We start from the raw sequence: 19,328 nt of genomic DNA, 5'->3' as shown, positions 1-19,328 counted from the left end.
GCACAAACAACAATACACCTTTTCAGGGTCTTTTAAAAAAAACAACTATTTGCATTATGGCCGTCAGCCAAATAAAATCCATTTTATAATCTGCAGGATCCAAAGCGTCGGAACAAAGTCCGGTATTTATGGTAATGTCTAAACATTTACTCATGCAAATATGGAGAAGCTGCTGATGGTGTGTTTGACAGAGAAGGAGCTACTTTAGCGGTCCACTGTCCAAGGTGAATGCAGTACAATATTATTACATTACTTAAAACTACTGTACTTGTTTGTACTACATTAAATTATATTGTTACTACTGTATATAATGTGTATTATCTAAAAGTTTGTTTTTATCTTTTAAAAGGCACGATACATGTTAAAATTGTGATCTTTTGGGGGGCCAATTATTCACTTAATTGATTTTGATTTATTTCAGTGGGAGATGCTGTTTCGTAATTTGAGTTTTTTCAGGTAGGAACTGCGTCACAGAAGCAGTTAAACTGGTAAACTAATGCTTCAATCTGCTGAAGAGGAATTTATGGTGCATTATTCTAGCCTCAAAGTGAAGGTGGTCGGTTATCCTCCCAGTTTTCCCTGCCATTGTTTGGACTTCCTGTCTGCCACTGACTTGTGCTGGTGTCATGTTCAGAAAGAAAGAGTTTAAAGGACGACCATGAGGGAAAGCAGACCAGTTCTTTGTTCCCATTGTCCCCCCCACGCACCCCCCGCCCTGCTTTTGCCATTTACTGGCTCTGAGCGAGGAGACCCCCGTGACACCAAAAGGTGAGTCAGCAAACATTTTTGTCAAACAAACAGCGGAAAACGTCTCACTTCCACCTCACTGCCGTCATGGGGTGCTAAAAAGTCCTGTCGGGAGCTTTTCTCCGCACAAACGTGCATGACTTTTAAAAGTTCAACATCTTATAAGTTACCTGTTTTTTACAGAGCACAAAGAAGTAGATAATATCTGTGTTAACTCACTAAAACCAGTATGTCAACACAATATAACTACTATTTTAACGCAGTATAACCGGTATGTTAACCCAGTGTATGTTTTAAACCAGTAGAACTAGTATATTTAACCACTATATTAACCAATATATGTTTGAATCCAATATAACCAGTATATTAACCCAATATAACCAGTATGTTAACCCAGTATATGTTTGAATCCAATACAAACAGTATGTTGATCCAGTATAACCAGTATGTTAACCCAGTAAGACCAGTATGTTAACTCAGTATAACCAATATGTTAACCCAGTATGTCTTTTAGGCCAGTACAGCCAGTATGTTAACACAATATAACCGGAATGTAAACCCAGTATGTGATTGAGTCCAATACAACCCATCCATTCATCCATTTTCTACCGCTTGTCCCTTTTGGGGTTGCGGGGGGTCGCTGGAGCCTATCTCAGCTGCATTCGGGCGGTAGGCGGGGTACACCCTGGACAAGTCGCCACCTCATCGCAGTCCAATACAACCATTATGTTATTTCAGTATAACCATTGTGTAAACCCAGTATGTGTTTTAACTCAGTACAAGCAGTAAGTTAACCGAGTCTAACCAGTAATATTAACCAGTACGTTAACAAGTATAATTTCCTCTGGGCATCAATAATGTTTGTCTAAGTCTAAGCAGTATATCAACACAATATAACTAGTATTTTAACGCAGTATAACCAGTATGTTAACCCAGCATATGTTTTAAACCAGTAGAACTAGTATGTTTAACCACTATATTAACCAATATATGTTTGAATCCAGTATAACCAGTACATTAACCCAATATAACCAGTATGTTGACCCAGTAAATGTTTGAATCCAATACAAACAGTATGTTGATCCAGTATAACCAGTATGTTAACTCAGTATAACCAAAATGTTAATCCAGTATGTCTTTTAGGCCAGTACAGCCAGTATGTCAACACAGTATAACCAGAATGTAAACCCAGTATATGATTGAGTCCAATACAACCATTATGTTAATCCAGTATAGCCATTGTGTGAACCCAGTATGTGTTTTAACTCAGTACATGCAGGATGTTAACCGAGTCTAACCAGTAATATTAACCCATTAAAACCAGTATGTTAACCAGTACTTTAACAAGTATAATTTCCCCTGGGCATCAATAAAGTTTGTGTAAGTCTAAGCAGTATATCAACACAATATAACTAGTATTTTAACGCAGTATAACCAGTACGTTAACCCAGCATATGTTTTAAACCAGTAGAACTAGTATGTTTAACCACTATATTAACCAATATATGTTTGAATCCAGTATAACCAGTACAGTAACCCAATATAACCAGTATGTTAACCCAGTATATGTTTGAATCCAATACAAACAGTATGTTGATTCAGTTTAACCAGTATGTTAACTCAGTATAACCAATATGTTAACCCAGTATGTCTTATAGGCCAGTACAGCCAGTATGTCAACACAGTATAACCAGAATGTAAACCCAGTATATGATTGAGTCCAATACAACCATTATGTTAATCCAGTATAGCCATTGTGTGAACCCAGTATGTGTTTTAACTCAGTACATGCAGTATGTTAACCAAGTCCAACCAGTAATATTAACCCATTAAAACCAGTATGTTAACCAGTACGTTAACAAGTATAATTTAATAAAGTTTGTCTAAGTCTAAGCAGTATATCAACACAATATAACTAGTATTTTAACGCAGTATAACCAGTATGTTAACCCAGCATATGTTTTAAACCAGTAGAACTAGTATGTTTAACCACTATATTAACCAATATATGTTTGAATCCAGTATAACCAGTACATTAACCCAATATAACCAGTATGTTAACCCAGTATATGTTTGAATCCAATACAAACAGTATGTTGATCCAGTATAACTAGTATGTTAGCTCAGTATAACCAATATGTTAATCCAGTATGTCTTTTAGGCCAGTACAGCCAGTATGTTAACACAGTATAACCGGAATGTAAACCCAGTATATGATTGAGTCCAATACAACAATTATGTTAATCCAGTATAACCGTAAACCCAGTATGTGTTTTAACTCAGTACAAGCCGTATGTTAACCGAGTCTAACCGGTAATATTAACCCATTAAAACCAGTATGGTAACCAGTACGTTAACAAGTATAATTTCCCTTGGGCATCAATAAAGTTGTCTAAGTCTAAGCAGTATGATAACCCAGTATAACCATTATGTTAACCCAGTATATGTTTTAACACAGTACAAGCAGTATGTTAACCGAGTCTAACCAGTAATATTAAGCCATTAAAACCAGTATGTTAACCAGTATGTTAACAAGCATAATTTCTCTTGGGCATCAATACAGTTTGTCTAAGTCTAAGCAGTATGTTAACCCAGTATAACCAGTATGTTAACCCAGGATATGTTTTAACACAGTATAAGCAGTCTGTAAATATCCCATAGACATGCACCTGGGGATAGGTTGATTGGCAACACTAAATTGACCCGAGTGTGTGAATGTTGTCTGTCAATGTGTGTTGGATGGCCTCATGGCCTTCATTCCTCAAACTGTGAAAACACTTTGACGCTTTATCTGCCGTCTTTGGCGCCGTGACGCCCTGGCTTGGCAACACAGGCCCCGGGCACCAGAGACAGCAGATGCCCAATGCCTGCCAATAAGACAACAATAAATGCCGCGTTTAAGTATAGGCTCCAAGAAGAAGCCTATCACAAGTCTTGAAGAAAAGCTGTGATTCTACGGCAATAAAGGAGTAGAAGGCAAAGTAGTCATTGAGTTGTGTAAAGCATTGATTGTGTCTGCTGCTCCTCCGATAAGACAAAAGTGTGTTTGTTGGTAGAAACTATCTTTGGACTCACATCGCTGTTCCTTCGCTACAAAGTCAGGCCTCCGGATGCTTCTTATGCCACTAATTGTAGATTGTAGAGCGACGATACAACACAGTAGCAATCACGACCTTCAAAACGCACGCGTTTCATGCTCGCAGGACATGAACATTTTTAGAACTCATCCTTACAAAATATCAAAAATATGCCTTAAAGGCCTTGCAATAACTTGGTGATGTCACACACGAGACTTCAGCCAATCCTGCAATATTTCAAAGTAGCTTTCAGCAATTTGGTCCTTTTCAATCATTTCAAATATGTCTCATATGTCCAACAATATTCCAAATCCTAGATAGCAGGGGTGTGTTTTACCATGTGTAGTGAAGCCTACCCCTGTGGCGTCAAAACAGTGGCAAAATCCTTGTAACAACCACTCTTTTTACAGTCGCGTGACCTCTGTGTGCACTTGTGTGGTCTCTCTCATAGAGGCGTACAATATTTGTAGTAAAAATGCATGACAGTATATGTGTAGTAAAAAGACATGAATGTATTTGTAGTAAAATAAATAATAGTATTTTTAGTAAAAATACATAATAGTATTTGTAGTAAAGTTGCCTAATAGTATTTGTAGTAAAGTGACATAGTATTTTTAGTAAAAATACATAGTAGTATTTGTAGTAAAGATACATACTATAATACTTTTAGGTGTTTTATATATCTATTTATTTTTTTACCACCAATACTATTGTGTATCTGTACTACAAATACAATTATTTATTTTTTACTACAAATACTATGTATTTTTTTACTAGAAATACACAATTTACTACAAATATGTATTTCTTTTACCAAAAACATATTTGTAGTAGAAATAAATAATTGTAATTGTAGTACAGATACATAATAGTATGTGTGGTAAAATACATACAATACATGTAGTAAAAAGAAAACAGTACTTGTAGTAAAATGACATATAGTATTCATAGTAAAAATACGCAATAGTATTTGTAGTAAAATGACATGATAGTACTTGCAGTAAAGTGACATACAGTATTTTCAGTACAAATATCTTATTTGTTGTAAAATACATTGTAATTTTATTAAAATGACATAATAGTATTTGTAGTAATAATACATATAGTATTGTTAGTAAAAGGACATATAGTATTTGTAGTAAACAAGATCTATAGTATTTGTATTAGAATACATTATTGTAGTTGTAGTAAAAAATACATGAGAGTATTTTTAGTAGAGACATGCTAGTCTTTGTCGTAAAAATACATAATAGTACAGTATAAATAAAGTTGATTTGATTTGATTTGATATTCGTAGTACAAAATACATGACAGTATATGTGTAGTAAAAAGACATGTAGTACAAATGTAGTAAAGACATACAATAGTATTTGCAGTAAAAATACATATTAGAGTATTTGTAGTAAAAATACATAATATTATTGGTGTGAAAGAGACCTGATAGTATTTGTAGGAAAATATATAATTGTAATTGTAGTAAAAATATGTATTCATATTTGTTGTCAAAAGGTTTGTAGTAAAAATATATGATAGTATTTGTAGTAAGAATCTGTAATAGTATTTGTGGTGAAAATACACAATAGTATTTGTGGTAAAAATAAATAATAGTATATGTATTGAAGAGACATAGTATTTGCAGTAAAAAATACATATTATATTTGTTGTAAAAGATATGTATTATTCATGATAGTATTTGTAGTGACAAAAGGCATGAAAATATTTGTAGTAAAAATGCATGATCCATCCATCCATCCATTTTCTACCGCATATTCCCTTTGGGGACGCGGGGGGCGCTGGAGCCTATCTCAGCTACAATCGGGCGGAAGGCGGGGTACACCCTGGACAAGTCGCCACCTCATCGCAGGGCCAACACAGATAGACAGACAACATTCATACGAAGGTCCTGAGTAGTCTTGGGTTCAATCCCGGGCTCGGGATCTTTCTGTGTGGAGTTTGCATGTTCTCCCCGTGACTGCGTGGGTTCCCTCCGGGTACTCCGGCTTCCTCCCACCTCCAAAGACAATGCATGATAGTATTTGTAATAAAAATACACAGTTGTATTTGTAGTAAAGAAACATATTGTATTTGTAGTACAATACATAGTATTTTAGTTAAACTACATAACAGTATTTATAGTAATAATTAGACATATAGTATTTGTATTAAAAGAAGTAATTGTGTTTGTAGTAAAGATGCATTACAGTATATGTAGTATAAGACGTACAGTATATGCATTCAAAGGACATAGTACTTGGAGCAAAAATAGTAATCGTGTGTGTAGTAGTACATAGTGTACTTGATATTATTAGTGATGATTGCATTTGCATTATATTGAAAGTCACTTTGTGGACGACCTCATTTGCGGCTTCTTCATAGGGGAGTTCAGATGTACACGTTAAGTAGAAGTCACCAGAAATAAGGCTGCAAAGTCCCCAAATACACAAAAATACATATATAGTGATATTTAAAATGTGTTCTAATACATTTTTGTGATTCATAAGCTATGTTTTAAATGAGATAATAGGACATTTTGTGCGTTATGCCCTCATGCTGGAATGGTAGCTGCCGAGTCGTTGGAGCTCCAAGCTCGCAGGGGGGGCAGCTGCTGCTGTCTGCAGTCTGCCGGCACACGATGTGATCACTACTAAAACTTCTACTCCTGCTTCTTTATTTCACCTTTTTTAACTGACAAATACTTTCTTTTAATTCGAATAAACACAAACGCAGGATCCATTCAAGGCAGACCTGTGGGAATGCTTCTCTGACAGGAAAGGTAAGAAAGTTCGACCATTATTGCACTTTATATTTATTCACTTTTTAGGAATTAAAGTCAACGACCAGTCACAGGAAATAACTTTTATTCGATATAATCATGTCAAAAAAAGCTGAAAATGCTAATTTTTCATTGCCAATGTCATTTACTATAATTGTAGGTCAATATTGTAGATAGATAGTACTTTATGAATTCCTTCAGGAGAGTTCCCTCAGGAAAATTAAAATTCCAGCAGCAGTGTACAGAATTGAGATCGAACTTAAAAAGTAAAAAGTAAATAATGGGGGTATAAATGGAAATACAATAGAAAATATAACAATAAGAATAAACATAAAAAGCAACAATAGGAATACAAATATAACAGTAAAAATAAGAATATAACAAGAGAAACTATGCAGTAGTGACCATGTTATGAAAATGTATTGCACTGTTGTACTTAGTTTCCCAAGTATTACCTCCAAGTACCAGGAGGGAATATGTGACAATAATATTCCATTTGAATTCAATAATTCAATAATTGATTTATGAAAGTGTATTTGTACAAATATGTTTCTCATATTATTTGATGGAGTATCACTAAACTGAGCCCACCTACTTGTGGCACAGTTGGATCTTTTTGTCAGGGAAATGATCCAATTAGAAACCACTTTCATTGTAATACAGAACAAACCAGCGTCATCATCGTTAAATAAAGTGAAGTTACAGTGTTAACAGATGTCATTGTGTGTGTGTGCCGGGCAGAAAAGTGACAGATTTGTGTGCTACTTGTAGATCAGAGAGTGCCAGTCTATTGCGTCAGTAGCTGTCAGGAGACATGCGCTGGACTCTGCTGCTGATTGTTTTGCTGCGGGATGGACTGGCTGCTTTTCAACTGAAAGCCACAAGATGGCCACTGTACTCCCAGAAGCCTCTGCTGCTAGCATGGAACGCCCCCACGGAGGACTGTTACCCTCGCCATCGCGTCGCCCTTCCGCTGGAGCAGTTTCAGATCGTGGCCTCTCCCAACGAAGGCTTCGTTAGACAAAACTTGACCATCTTCTACAAGGACCGTCTGGGTTTGTACCCCTACTTTGAGCCAGATGACACGCCTGTGAACGGGGGTCTCCCGCAGGTGTCCAGTCTCACTAAGCACATGGACAAGATGCCGGAGGGGGTGAAGAAGTACATACGAGAACCAGACGCCAAAGGCCTGGCGGTTATCGACTGGGAAGAATGGCGCCCCCTGTGGATACGCAACTGGGAAGCCAAGGACGTCTACAGGAGACTTTCCCGCGAGCTGGTGCGCCAGAAGAACCCCACCTGGCCGCCTGAGATGGTGTCCAAAGTGGCCCAGCAGGAGTTCGAGATGTCGGCCAAGAAGTTCATGCTGGAGACGCTGAAGCGGGCCAAAAGCCTAAGACCCAATCAGCTGTGGGGGTTCTACTTGTTCCCGGACTGCTACAATCACGACTACAGGCGCACGCTGGAGAACTATACGGGTCGCTGCCCTGACGTGGAGGTGGCGCGAAATGAGCAGCTCAAGTGGCTGTGGACCGAGAGCACGGCCCTCTTCCCGTCCATCTACATTGGCACCGTGCTGCGTTCCTTGCCGTCCGGGCGCCAGTTTGTCAGAAACCGAGTCAAGGAAGGGATGCGCTTGGCATCGTCCGGCGACGGGCTGGCTCGGCCCGTCTTTGTGTACACGCGGCCGACGTACATCAACTCTCTGGAACAGCTGACAGAGGTGAGCGCACACGTGATCTCTCGGACAAACAAGTGTCTTTTTTTTTTCTTCCCCTCTGTGTGATCAGCGCCATCGTCACGGACTTATCAGCAAGCACAGTCATTTCCTGGACGGATGGGTGGCGTTTCTTCAAGAACGCCGTGTTGACAGCTTCCTTTAGAGGGAGAAACCAACCAGGGCTGCCACTATATGTCACACGGAGTCTCTGATCACCATAACTGATTAATCCTGTCTCTACCTGATTACTTGTGATTATTTAGGGTGACGCAAAATAGAGTGCAGTACTTGGCTGCAGCCAACAGAGGTGCTGTTGATTCCGTCTCAACTAGTTTGCTGCCTAAAGAAGCCCCAACACAACGCCAGCTAACAATACCTTCTGGGAGCGATGTTCTGTTTTACACAGCACTGGCTTGGAAACAGGAGTCCAGAACATTCTTATCCAATTAAATTGGTTAATTAAGTCGACCTAGGACATGTAATCAGAAACCCATTCCTTGTTAGTGTTGGTGAATCTTGTTTAGTCCTGCGTATCCTCTTTGCTACATCATAGCAGAGGCACAACTCGTTAAATAGGGGGAAAACACTCTACTGAGATACCTTGAGATTAATAACAACTAACTTGAGACACTCGCGATTTAGGGCTATATAAATAATCTTTGATTGAACTTCATGTTTTCAGTAATCAGCTCCACCCAACACAAGCAATCTACGTTTTGTGGTGTAAATCTTCAACTCACAATTCGATTCAGATTTTTGGGGTGACGATTTAATTCAGAATCGATTCTCGATTCAAACCGATTCTTGCAATGTATTATTTTGTACATAAATATAATGAAACAGGTTACAAGTTATAAAAGCTCCTCTTGGCGTATGACGTATGTGTTCAGCAAATAAGCCCAGAGATGGCCTGGTAAACTTATTTTAAAAAATAGATTCTTTAAAGAAAAAAAAAATCTTGAAAATTAGGAATGAATTTAGAATCGGAATAAATAAGAATCATTATTCAGATATGAATACATTTTTCCATCACCCCGATGTACTGTACTACGTGCTGAATCTGGCACAACACACAATTGAGACGGCACAGTTTGGATATTTTGTCAGCCTTTTTAACTGTAAAATAAATACAGAATAAAGTATACTTGGTGTGAAACTGGTCTCACTACATTTACAAGAACAGAAAAAGCAAATTTTTTCCACTAAGCTGTACAGTTTGGCCCATTCCTTTATCTTGCCGTATCATTCGCGACCGCGTGGTTACAGTACCCGAGAGGTGAAATTACACGCACTGCAGTCAGCTTCTTGTCAACTCATTGTCAGAGTTTGTAGGACACGAACCCCAAGATGCAGAGAAGGCGGAAGGCGTTATACGGGAAAACATGATTTAATGTTTATAAAATAAAGGAAAAAAACACAAACCAGGAACTAGGAACAGGAAACAGGATGCCAGGGAAACAAGAACTGGAAGACAAGGAACAAAAAGACAGCAGACTACAAACAGCTACAGAATATAGCTTACCGCTACCGCATCCAGCTACACTGACAACGACAAGTAGAAATGACAGGTAGACACTACAATGACATCGGCAATGACAATCAGGTAGTGATGACAATGATCCAGCAGTGACTGGAGGGTAGGGCAGGTATAAATAGCAGCTGGCTGATTGACACCAGGTGTGGCCAGGTGCCAATCAGCCACAGCTGAGGGGACACAGCACTCAGGGAGACAAGTAGGAAATAAAGACAAAATAAAAGTGCTGGACAGAAAACTAAGACAAACTCAGAGAAAAAACTAAAACACAGTCAAACTGTCAGGGACAAGCCTGACAGTAGCCCCCCTTCCTATAACGGATACCAGACGTTCTAGAACCCCCCCCCCCCCCCAAAAAAGTCCAAAGTCACGGGAGGGTGGAGGGAGGACAAGGAGGTGGGCCACCAGGCTAAGTGTCCCCGCAACCAGCGGGGAAGAGTTAGGTGGCGATGGCGAGTTGAACGCCGCCGCAATTGGCGAGGCGGCTCGTCCGCCGGTGTGGGAGAACCCACCGGAGACGATTGTGGCACCCTCTGCTGGCCCACCGGGGAGGATGGCGGTGGCGCCCTCTGCTGGCCCACCGGGGAGGATGGCGGTGGCGCCCTCTGCTGGCCCACCGGAGTGCATGGTGGCGGCGTCTATTGGCTCACCGGAGAGGAGGATGGTGGCGCCCTCTGCTGCTGGCCCACCGGAGAAGAGGATGGTGGCGCCCTCTGCTGCTGGCCCACCGGAGAAGAGGATGGTGGCGCCCTCTGCTGCTGGCCCACCGGAGAAGAGGATGGTGGCGCCCTCTGCTGCTGGCCCACCGGAGAAGAGGATGGTGGCGCCCTCTGCTGCTGGCCCACCGGAGAAGAGGATGGTGGCGCCCTCTGCTGCTGGCCCACCGGAGAAAAGGATGGTGGCGCCCTCTGCTGCTGGCCCACCGGAGAAGAGGATGGTGGCGCCGTCTGCTGCTGGCCCACCGGAGAGGAGGATGGTGGCGCCGTCTGCTGCTGGCCCACCGGAGAGGAGGATGGTGGCGCCGTCTGCTGCTGGCCCACCGGAGAGGAGGATGGTGGCGCCGTCTGCTGCTGGCCCACCGGAGAGGAGGATGGTGGCGCCGTCTGCTGCTGGCCCACCGGAGAGGAGGATGGTGGCGCCGTCTGCTGCTGGCCCACCGGAGAGGAGGATGGTGGCGCCGTCTGCTGCTGGCCCACCGGAGAGGAGGATGGTGGCGCCGTCTGCTGCTGGCCCACCGGAGAGGATGGTGGTGCCGTCGGTTGTAGACCCACCGGAGTGCATGGTGGCGTCTGCCGGCCCACCGGACTGCATGGTGGCGTCTGCCGGCCCACCGGACTGCATGGTGGCGTCTGCCGGCCCACCGGACTGCATGGTGGCGTCTGCCGGCCCACCGGACTGCATGGTGGCGCCTGACGGCCCACCGGACTGCATGGTGGCGTCTGCCGGCCCACCGGAGTGCATGGTGGCGTCTGCCGGCCCACCGGAGTGCATGGTGGCGTCTGCCGGCCCACCGGAGTGCATGGTGGCGCCGTAGGTTGCAGACCCACCGGAGATGATGGTGGCGTCTGCCGGCCCACCGGAAATGATGGTGGCGTTTGTTGCAGACCCACCTGAGATGATGGCGTTGTCTTTTGCAGACCCACTGGGGCGAGAAGTAGCTGTGCCTCCCTAGCTGCACAGCCACTCATAGCCCCCCCCTCAAGGGACGGATCCCAGACATCACCAGATAGGCCCACAGACGACAGGGGTGGGTGGGAGAGGGCTTGGAATGAGGCCGAACTTTTCTTTAATTTATCCATTAATTCCAAAGCCTTGTTCATCCTCTCCGCCATGGACATGTCTGCGAGGTTCGAATTTGGCTGGATCATTATGTCAGAGTTTGTAGGACACGAACCCCAAGATGCAGAGAAGGCGGAAGGCGTTATACGGGAAAACATGATTTAATGTTTATAAAATAAAGGAAAAAAACACAAACCAGGAACTAGGAACAGGAAACAGGATGCCAGGGAAACAAGAACTGGAAGACGAGGAACAAAAAGACAGCAGACTACAAACAGCTACAGAATATAGCTTACCGCTACCGCATCCAGCTACACTGACAACGACAAGTAGAAATGACAGGTAGACACTACAATGACATCGGCAATGACAATCAGGTAATGATGACAATGATCCAGCAGTGACTGGAGGGTAGGGCAGGTATAAATAGCAGCTGGCTGATTGACACCAGGTGTGGCCAGGTGCCAATCAGCCACAGCTGAGGGGACACAGCACTCAGGGAGACAAGTAGGAAATAAAGACAAAATAAAAGTGCTGGACAGAAAACTAAGACAAACTCAGAGAAAAAACTAAAACACAGTCAAACTGTCAGGGACAAGCCTGACACTCATCGCTTTCATTGTGACATTTTCTTTTCCAGACTGACCTGGTGTCCACCATCGGTGAGAGCGTGGCTTTGGGAGCAGCAGGCATCATCCTGTGGGGAGACGTAGCCTACGCAAGCAACAAAGTGAGCCTCTATGACCAAGCATGTCGTGTTGAGTAAACGCAGAGTGTTATGCGTTTATAAAAGACGAGTATTTCGTGTTGAGTAAATGATGTATATGACCCCAAAAGGGACAAGCGGTAGAAAATGGATGGATGGATGTCATGTTAAGTAAATGATGAGTACCGTATTTTTCGGACTATAAGTCGCAGTTTTTTTCATAGTTTGGCCGGGCTCCAGTGCGACTTGTATATGTTTTTTTCCTTCTTTATTATGCATTTTCGGCAAGTGCGACTTATACTCCGGTGCGACTTATACTCCGAAAAATATGGTATGTCGTGTTGGGTAATGACGAACATATCTTGTTGATTAAATGACGAGTATGTTGTGTGAGTAATGATGAGTTTGCCTTGAGTAAATAACGAGTGTGTTGTGTTTAATAAATGACCAGCATGTGGTGGTAAATGAATAACAAGAATGTTGTGTTGAGTGAAAGATGAATATGTTGTGTTATTACGTTTTAAGTGTATGACGTGGTGAGTAAATGACGTGTTGAATAAACGTCATGTTGGGTAACATGTTAAGTAAATGTCGTATTGAGTAAATGACAAGAATGTGGTGTTGAGTAAATGTCTTATTGAGTAAATGACGTGTCGAGTTAAGAAGAATGTAGTGTTGCGTAAAAGACACGTTGAGTAAACGATGTTGAGTAAATGTGGTATGGAATAAATGACGTGTTGAGTAAAGGACGAGAATGTTGTGTTGAGTAAATGTTGTGTTTAGTAAATGAAACTTCATGACTTTGAAGGCAGCTGCTCCAGTCCAGTGTTGTCGTGTGTGTGTGCTTGTTTCATCGCCTTTCTCCTCTGGGCCACACTTCAAAGTTAGCAGCTGCAGTCACATGGATGGACATATTCTGTTCTGCTACCTTAACCCTTCACACCCTTTGAAAATCAAATTACAGTTTTTAACATAGAATTTTTTATTTTTTATTTTTATTTTACCACATTAGATTTTCGAACTACTTCAGACCAAACCACATATACAGTATATTTGTTTGAAACATATATATATATATATATATATATATATGTATATTTATATATATATATATATATATATATATATGTATATTTATATATAGAGAGATAGATAGATAGATTTGATTTGATTTTTGATTTGACTTTTATTAAGGATCCCCATTAGCTGGTTGCCTCAACAACCCACTAGTCTTCCTGGGGTCCACAATTCAATACAATTACAAGTAAAAGCATATAATTATAACTACACAATACAGAAAAAGATAAAAAATAAAAGCATCAATAAGAAAACAAGCAAACAATTTACAGTCACAGAATAATAATTACCATATAAATATAACTACACAATATAAAACCAAACAAATCATCAACGAGCAAACTAATTTAAAGACTCAGATAAAATATTACTTTCTTTTTAAAAACCTGTTTACCGTATTTTCCGCACCATAAGGCGCCCTGGGTTATAAGCCGCGCCTTCAATGAACGGCATATTTCAAAACTTTGTCCACCTATAAGCCGCCCGGTGTTGTAAGCCGCATCTAACTGCGCTAAAGGAATGTCAAAAAAACAGTCAGATAGGTCAGTCAAACTTTAATAATATATTAAAAACCAGCGTTCTAACAACTCTGTTCACTCCCAAAATGTACGCAAATGTGCAATCACAAACATACGTATATCAACATGGACAGAGCTGCGTGAAAAAAGCCACCCGGCCTCTTCGCGTAAACTTAAACTTACCTTAACCACTCGCTCATCTTTTCTTCATCCATCCCTTCGAGTTAGCTTTTATGATGACGCCGGCTGGAAAGGTCTCTTTTGGCAAGGTCTTCCTTTTGAATATTACCATGGGTGGAAGTTTCTGGCCATTAGCATGGCAAGCTAGAACCACAGTGAAGGATGACTTCTCATTCCCTGTGGTGCGAATATTCACCGTACGTGCTCCCGTTGTATCCACAGTGCGGTTCACAGGAATATCAGTTGCTGTGAAATAGTAATCCGTGTGCGGATGGAGAGATTGCGTCTTTTCATGAACCGGATCCCGGTCGCTTAGTAGGAGCCATTTTGTGGTCTTTACAGATGTAAACACACAAAGGAAATGAAACGTACGGTGATATCCGCGCGCTTTTTCTTCTTCTACGCGGGCGGGTGGTTGCTTACAGTAGAAGAAGAAGCGCTTCCTGTTCTATGGGGGCGGGTGCTTACCTTGGCGGTTGCTTGCGTAGAAGAAGAAGCGCTTCCTGTTCTACCGGGAAAAAAGATGGCGGCTGTTTACCGAAGTTGCGAGACCGAAACTTTATGAAAATGAATCTTAATATTTATCCATATATAAAGCGCACCGGGTTATAAGGCGCACTGTCAGCTTTTGAGAAAATTTGTGGTTTTTAAGTGCGCCTTATAGTGCGGAAAATACGGTACTTTCAATGCCGGTGAGAATTTGAGGCAGGTTATTCCAGAGCGATAAAGATCTATAAAGAAAAGATTTCCGCAAAGCATTCTTCCTGGGACGAGGGAGTACAAAATGCCCCTCACTGGACGCCCTGGTATTATGATTATGTATAGTGCTACTGTGAACTATTTGGGCCATGAGAAAAGCAGGAGTTTTACTACCTGTTACTGATTTGAACAACATAAGAGTATTAGCTGACAACCTGTTCTGCACTGTTAGCCAGGAAAGAGAAGCATGCATTTGGTTCACATTGGCTCTTAGTGAACAACCAAGAACCAGGCTTGCTGCCCTATTCTGGACAATCTGGAGCTTACTGATCTCACCACTTGCAGCAGATGCCCAGACTGTAGAACAATAGTCAAGATGCCTCAAGACTAAACTCTTAACAATCTGACAAAGAAGAGGTGGATCAACAAAAGCAGCACATTTCCTGGAAATACCAACAGCCCTTCCCATCTTTGTAACTATATCACTGATATGTTTTGACCAGGATAGAGTGCAGTCCAGCATCACTCCAAGGAGCTTGGCACTTCTGACCTGTTGAACTGTTGAAATACCTAGCCTCAGATATAACTTTGGGTCACAAGATAACCTTTGCCTAGTCCCCAATATAATACTTTTTGTTTTTGAGATGTTAAGGACAAGTCTGTTACATACTGTCCAGTCATGCACAGCTTTTAGTTCCTCACTCAATACTACATTAAGTACACTGCATGATGGTGCAGCATGATATAAGGTTGCATCATCAGCATAAAGAACCATAGATAGATAGTACTTTATTGATTCCTTCAGGAGAGTTCGCTTAGGAAAATTAAAATATATATATTTATATAGAATGTAAGTATCTATATACATATATGTATGTATATATATATATATATATATATATATATATATATATATATATATATATATATATATATATATATATATATATATATATATATATATATATATATATTATACGGTAATTATATATACTGTATATATAGATATATATACATAATGTTTATATATGTGTGTGTATACATATAATATATATATATGTGGGTGTGTATATACATATGTATATATACATATATTATGCTGTAATAATATATATATATTATTATTATATATAAATGAGTTATACTTGAATAGCATTTTTCTATCTTCAAGGTACTCAAAGTATATATATGTATATATATATATATATATGTATATTGTGTATGTGTGTGTGTGTGTGTGTGTGTGTATATATATATATATATATATATATAGGGCAGCTGTGGCTACAAATGTAGCTTACCACCATCAGGTGTGAATGAATGATGGGTTCCCACTTCTCTGTGAGCGCTTTGAGTATCCAATAATAGACAAGCGCGAAATAAAATCTAATCCATTATTATATATATATATATATATATATATATATATATATATATATATATATATATATATATATATAAACATTTTCTTTCACAGAGGCTCCAAAGCATGCATGCATGCATATATATGAATGTATGCATATATACATACATATATATGTATACACACACAATATACATATATATATATATATATATATATATATATATATGTATATGTGTACCCGGTATATACATATGTATATATATATATATATATGTATATGTGTACATATATATGTATATGTGTATATATATGTATATATATATGTATATATGTACATGTGTATATGTGTATATATATGTATATATATATATATATATATATATGTGTATATATACATGTATATATGTGTGTATATATACATGTATATATCTGTGTGTATATATACATATATATGTGTATATATACATGTATATATATATATATATATTTATATATGTGTTTATATATAGTGTGTATATATACATATGTGTATACATGTATATATTCATATATATGTGTATATATATAGTGTGTATATATACATATATATATTTATTATGTATATATATATATATATATATGTATATGTGTGTGTGTGTGTATATATCTATCTATATATATATATATATATATATATATAATGTGTGTGTGTATGCTTTGGAGCCCCTCCATCCATCCATCCATCCATCCATCCATCTTCTTCCGCTTATCCGAGGTCGGGTCACGGGGGCAGCAGCCTAAGCAGGGAAGCCCAGACTTCCCTCTACCCAGCCACTTCGTCCAGCTTCTCCCGGGGGATCACGAGGTGTTCCCAGGCCAGCCGGGATATATAGACTTCCCAACGTGTCCTGGGTCTTCCCCGTGGCCTCCTACCGGTCGGACGTGCCCTAAACACCTCCCGAGGGAGGCGTTCGGGTGGCATCCTGACCAGATGCCCGAACCACCTCATCTGGCTCCTCTCGATGTGGAGGAGCAGCAGCTTTACTTTGAGCTCCCCCCGGATGACAGAGCTTCTCAGCCTATCTCTAAGGGAGAGCCCCGCCACCCGGCGGAGGAAACTCATTTTGGCCGCTTGTACCCGTGATCTTGTCCTTTCGGTCATGACCCAAAGCTCATGACCATAGGTGAGGATGGGAACGCAGATCGACCGGTAAATCGAGAGCTTTGCCTTCCGGCTCAGCTCCTTCTTCACCACAACAGATCGATACAGCGTCCGCATTACTGAAGACGCTGCACCGATCCGCCTGTCGATCTCATGATCCACTTTTCCCTCACTCGTGAACAAGACTCCGAGGTACTTGAACTCCTCCACTTGGGGCAAGATCTCCTCCCCAACCCGGAGATGGCACTCCACCCTTTTCCGGGCGAGAACCATGGACTCGGACTTGGAGGTGCTGATTCCCATCCTACAGGGATGGGAATCAGCACATTATTTTCTTTCACAGGGGCTTTGGAGCCCCTGTGAAAGAAAATAATGTTTATATTTATATATAAATATGTTATATATATGTATATATATATATATATATATATATATATATATATATATATATATATATGTATATATATATATATATATGTATATATATATGTTTACCTTTTTTTTTTTTTTAATTGTCAAAACTCAAAAGTGTAGGGGGAAAAAAGAAATTAATTGTAAAAAGAAAAGCCAAAGAAACAGAATATAAATAGAAGCTTTTTTTTCCCAAGTCAAATTAATTGAATCGATTAATTGTTGCAGCTCTAATAGTATTATACTATTATTATTAAGTTTGTTTTTAGCATTTTAATTATCATCATTTTCTTGGAACATTACAACTTTTACTTCGACTTTATCATTTTTTTTTTAATTTTCACTCTCTCTCATCCTCTTTTGTATTGTTATAGTTCTAGAATATTCCTTCAGCTAATCTAAAGCAGTTCAAATTACCCCTGGGCTGCACATTGGACACCAATGTTATCCAATGGAAGGCCTTGCAGCCGAGCCTGTGCATAAATCCTTCCTGTCCTCAAGCGCTAACTCTTATTTCTCTTCTCAGACCACCTGCTCAGAGCTGGCGGCTTATCTTCGGGGTCCTCTGGGCAAATACCTCCTCAACGTCTCCACGGCAGCAGAGTTATGCAGCCACAGCTTGTGCACTTCTCACGGGCGCTGTCTGCGCCGCGACCCGGACGCCGATGTTTACTTGCACCTGAACCCTTTCACCCACAGCGTCCGGGCCAGCGCCGGCGGGAAGCTGACCGTCACGGTCCAGCCCGGCCAAGCGGAAGCAACGGGTTTTGCCGACAATTTTCAGTGCCAGTGCTACAGCGGCTTTGAGGGGGAGCGCTGCGAGAAGCAGGACCCTCAGTACCAGAAAGGGGCGGCCTATCGGGCGTCTGCATTGACACTGCCAGGTGTGATCTTGCTGCTTCTTTCTGTCAGCGTGTCGCACGTGCTGTAGACTCAGGTCCGAGTCAAGTGTCTTTCAAATGCTGTAAAAACACAAATTTGCAACACTGTGCAAGTTGGGGAAAAAAAGTTATTATTGTAACTTTTTCACATACTGCTGGAACAATGGAACATGGTGTTGCTCTCCCCAAAGTGTCAGATTCCCTTTCTCACAGCCAGGATGTTTATTGAGGGAAATGTGACGAATGAGTGCATGGATGTAGGTTGCCAAGCGACCACAACGGTTAAGAACATCCTGATATTTCTTTTTCCTCAGAGAAGAACATCCTGATATTTCTTTTTCTTCACTATGGTCTGAAAATTTGGATAGATTTTTTTATGAAGGCCATGGCAGTATTTATTTGAATGTATTTTTCCATGCCTAAAACATGACGACTACTACTTTACTACTCCTGTAAATTGTACTCTGTCGCTCAATTTATTCTTAAGAGAAACTGCATATTTTATCTGCAAGCACAACAGATGTAAAGGTGTCCTTTATAAATACTTGATTTTACATGATTTTGTGTTTGTGTTCTGTGAAAAGCGCCTTTATGAAATGTATTGGATTAGTTATGAGAACACAGTACATTATAGAACCTTTGTAGCTTGCAGTGTAAGCCACTAGGGGCGCTACTATCAGCTTTGTCATGTTGTTTTTAAAGGCTCTTAACTTCTTCCC

The 19,328-nt window shown here is 40.5% G+C and overlaps 1 protein-coding gene across 2 annotated transcripts; it reads left to right on the top strand.

The window, feature by feature from the left end:
* Positions 1 to 704: 704 nt before the first annotated feature.
* On the top strand, positions 705 to 19,168 carry hyal2a (hyaluronidase 2a). Of its 2 annotated transcripts, XM_061932337.1 has the most exons (5): positions 705 to 768; positions 6,552 to 6,597; positions 7,369 to 8,320; positions 12,271 to 12,360; positions 18,255 to 19,168. In XM_061932337.1, exons 3-5 carry the CDS (start codon positions 7,412 to 7,414, stop codon positions 18,657 to 18,659), a joined length of 1,404 nt encoding a protein of 467 aa, XP_061788321.1. In that variant the 5' UTR covers positions 705 to 768; positions 6,552 to 6,597; positions 7,369 to 7,411; the 3' UTR covers positions 18,660 to 19,168. The 2 variants fall into 2 exon arrangements, with proteins under 2 accessions (XP_061788321.1, XP_061788319.1); XM_061932335.1 differs by lacking the exon at positions 705 to 768 and having other exon boundaries at positions 6,024 to 6,597.
* Positions 19,169 to 19,328: the final 160 nt, after the last annotated feature.

The sequence above is a fragment of the Nerophis lumbriciformis genome, linkage group LG38 (assembly GCF_033978685.3).
Source record: "Nerophis lumbriciformis linkage group LG38, RoL_Nlum_v2.1, whole genome shotgun sequence".
In the NCBI taxonomy this organism is placed as follows: Eukaryota; Metazoa; Chordata; class Actinopteri; order Syngnathiformes; family Syngnathidae; genus Nerophis; species Nerophis lumbriciformis.
Note: the sequence above shows the minus strand (reverse complement) of the source record. Positions and strands in the feature narration are given on the sequence as shown.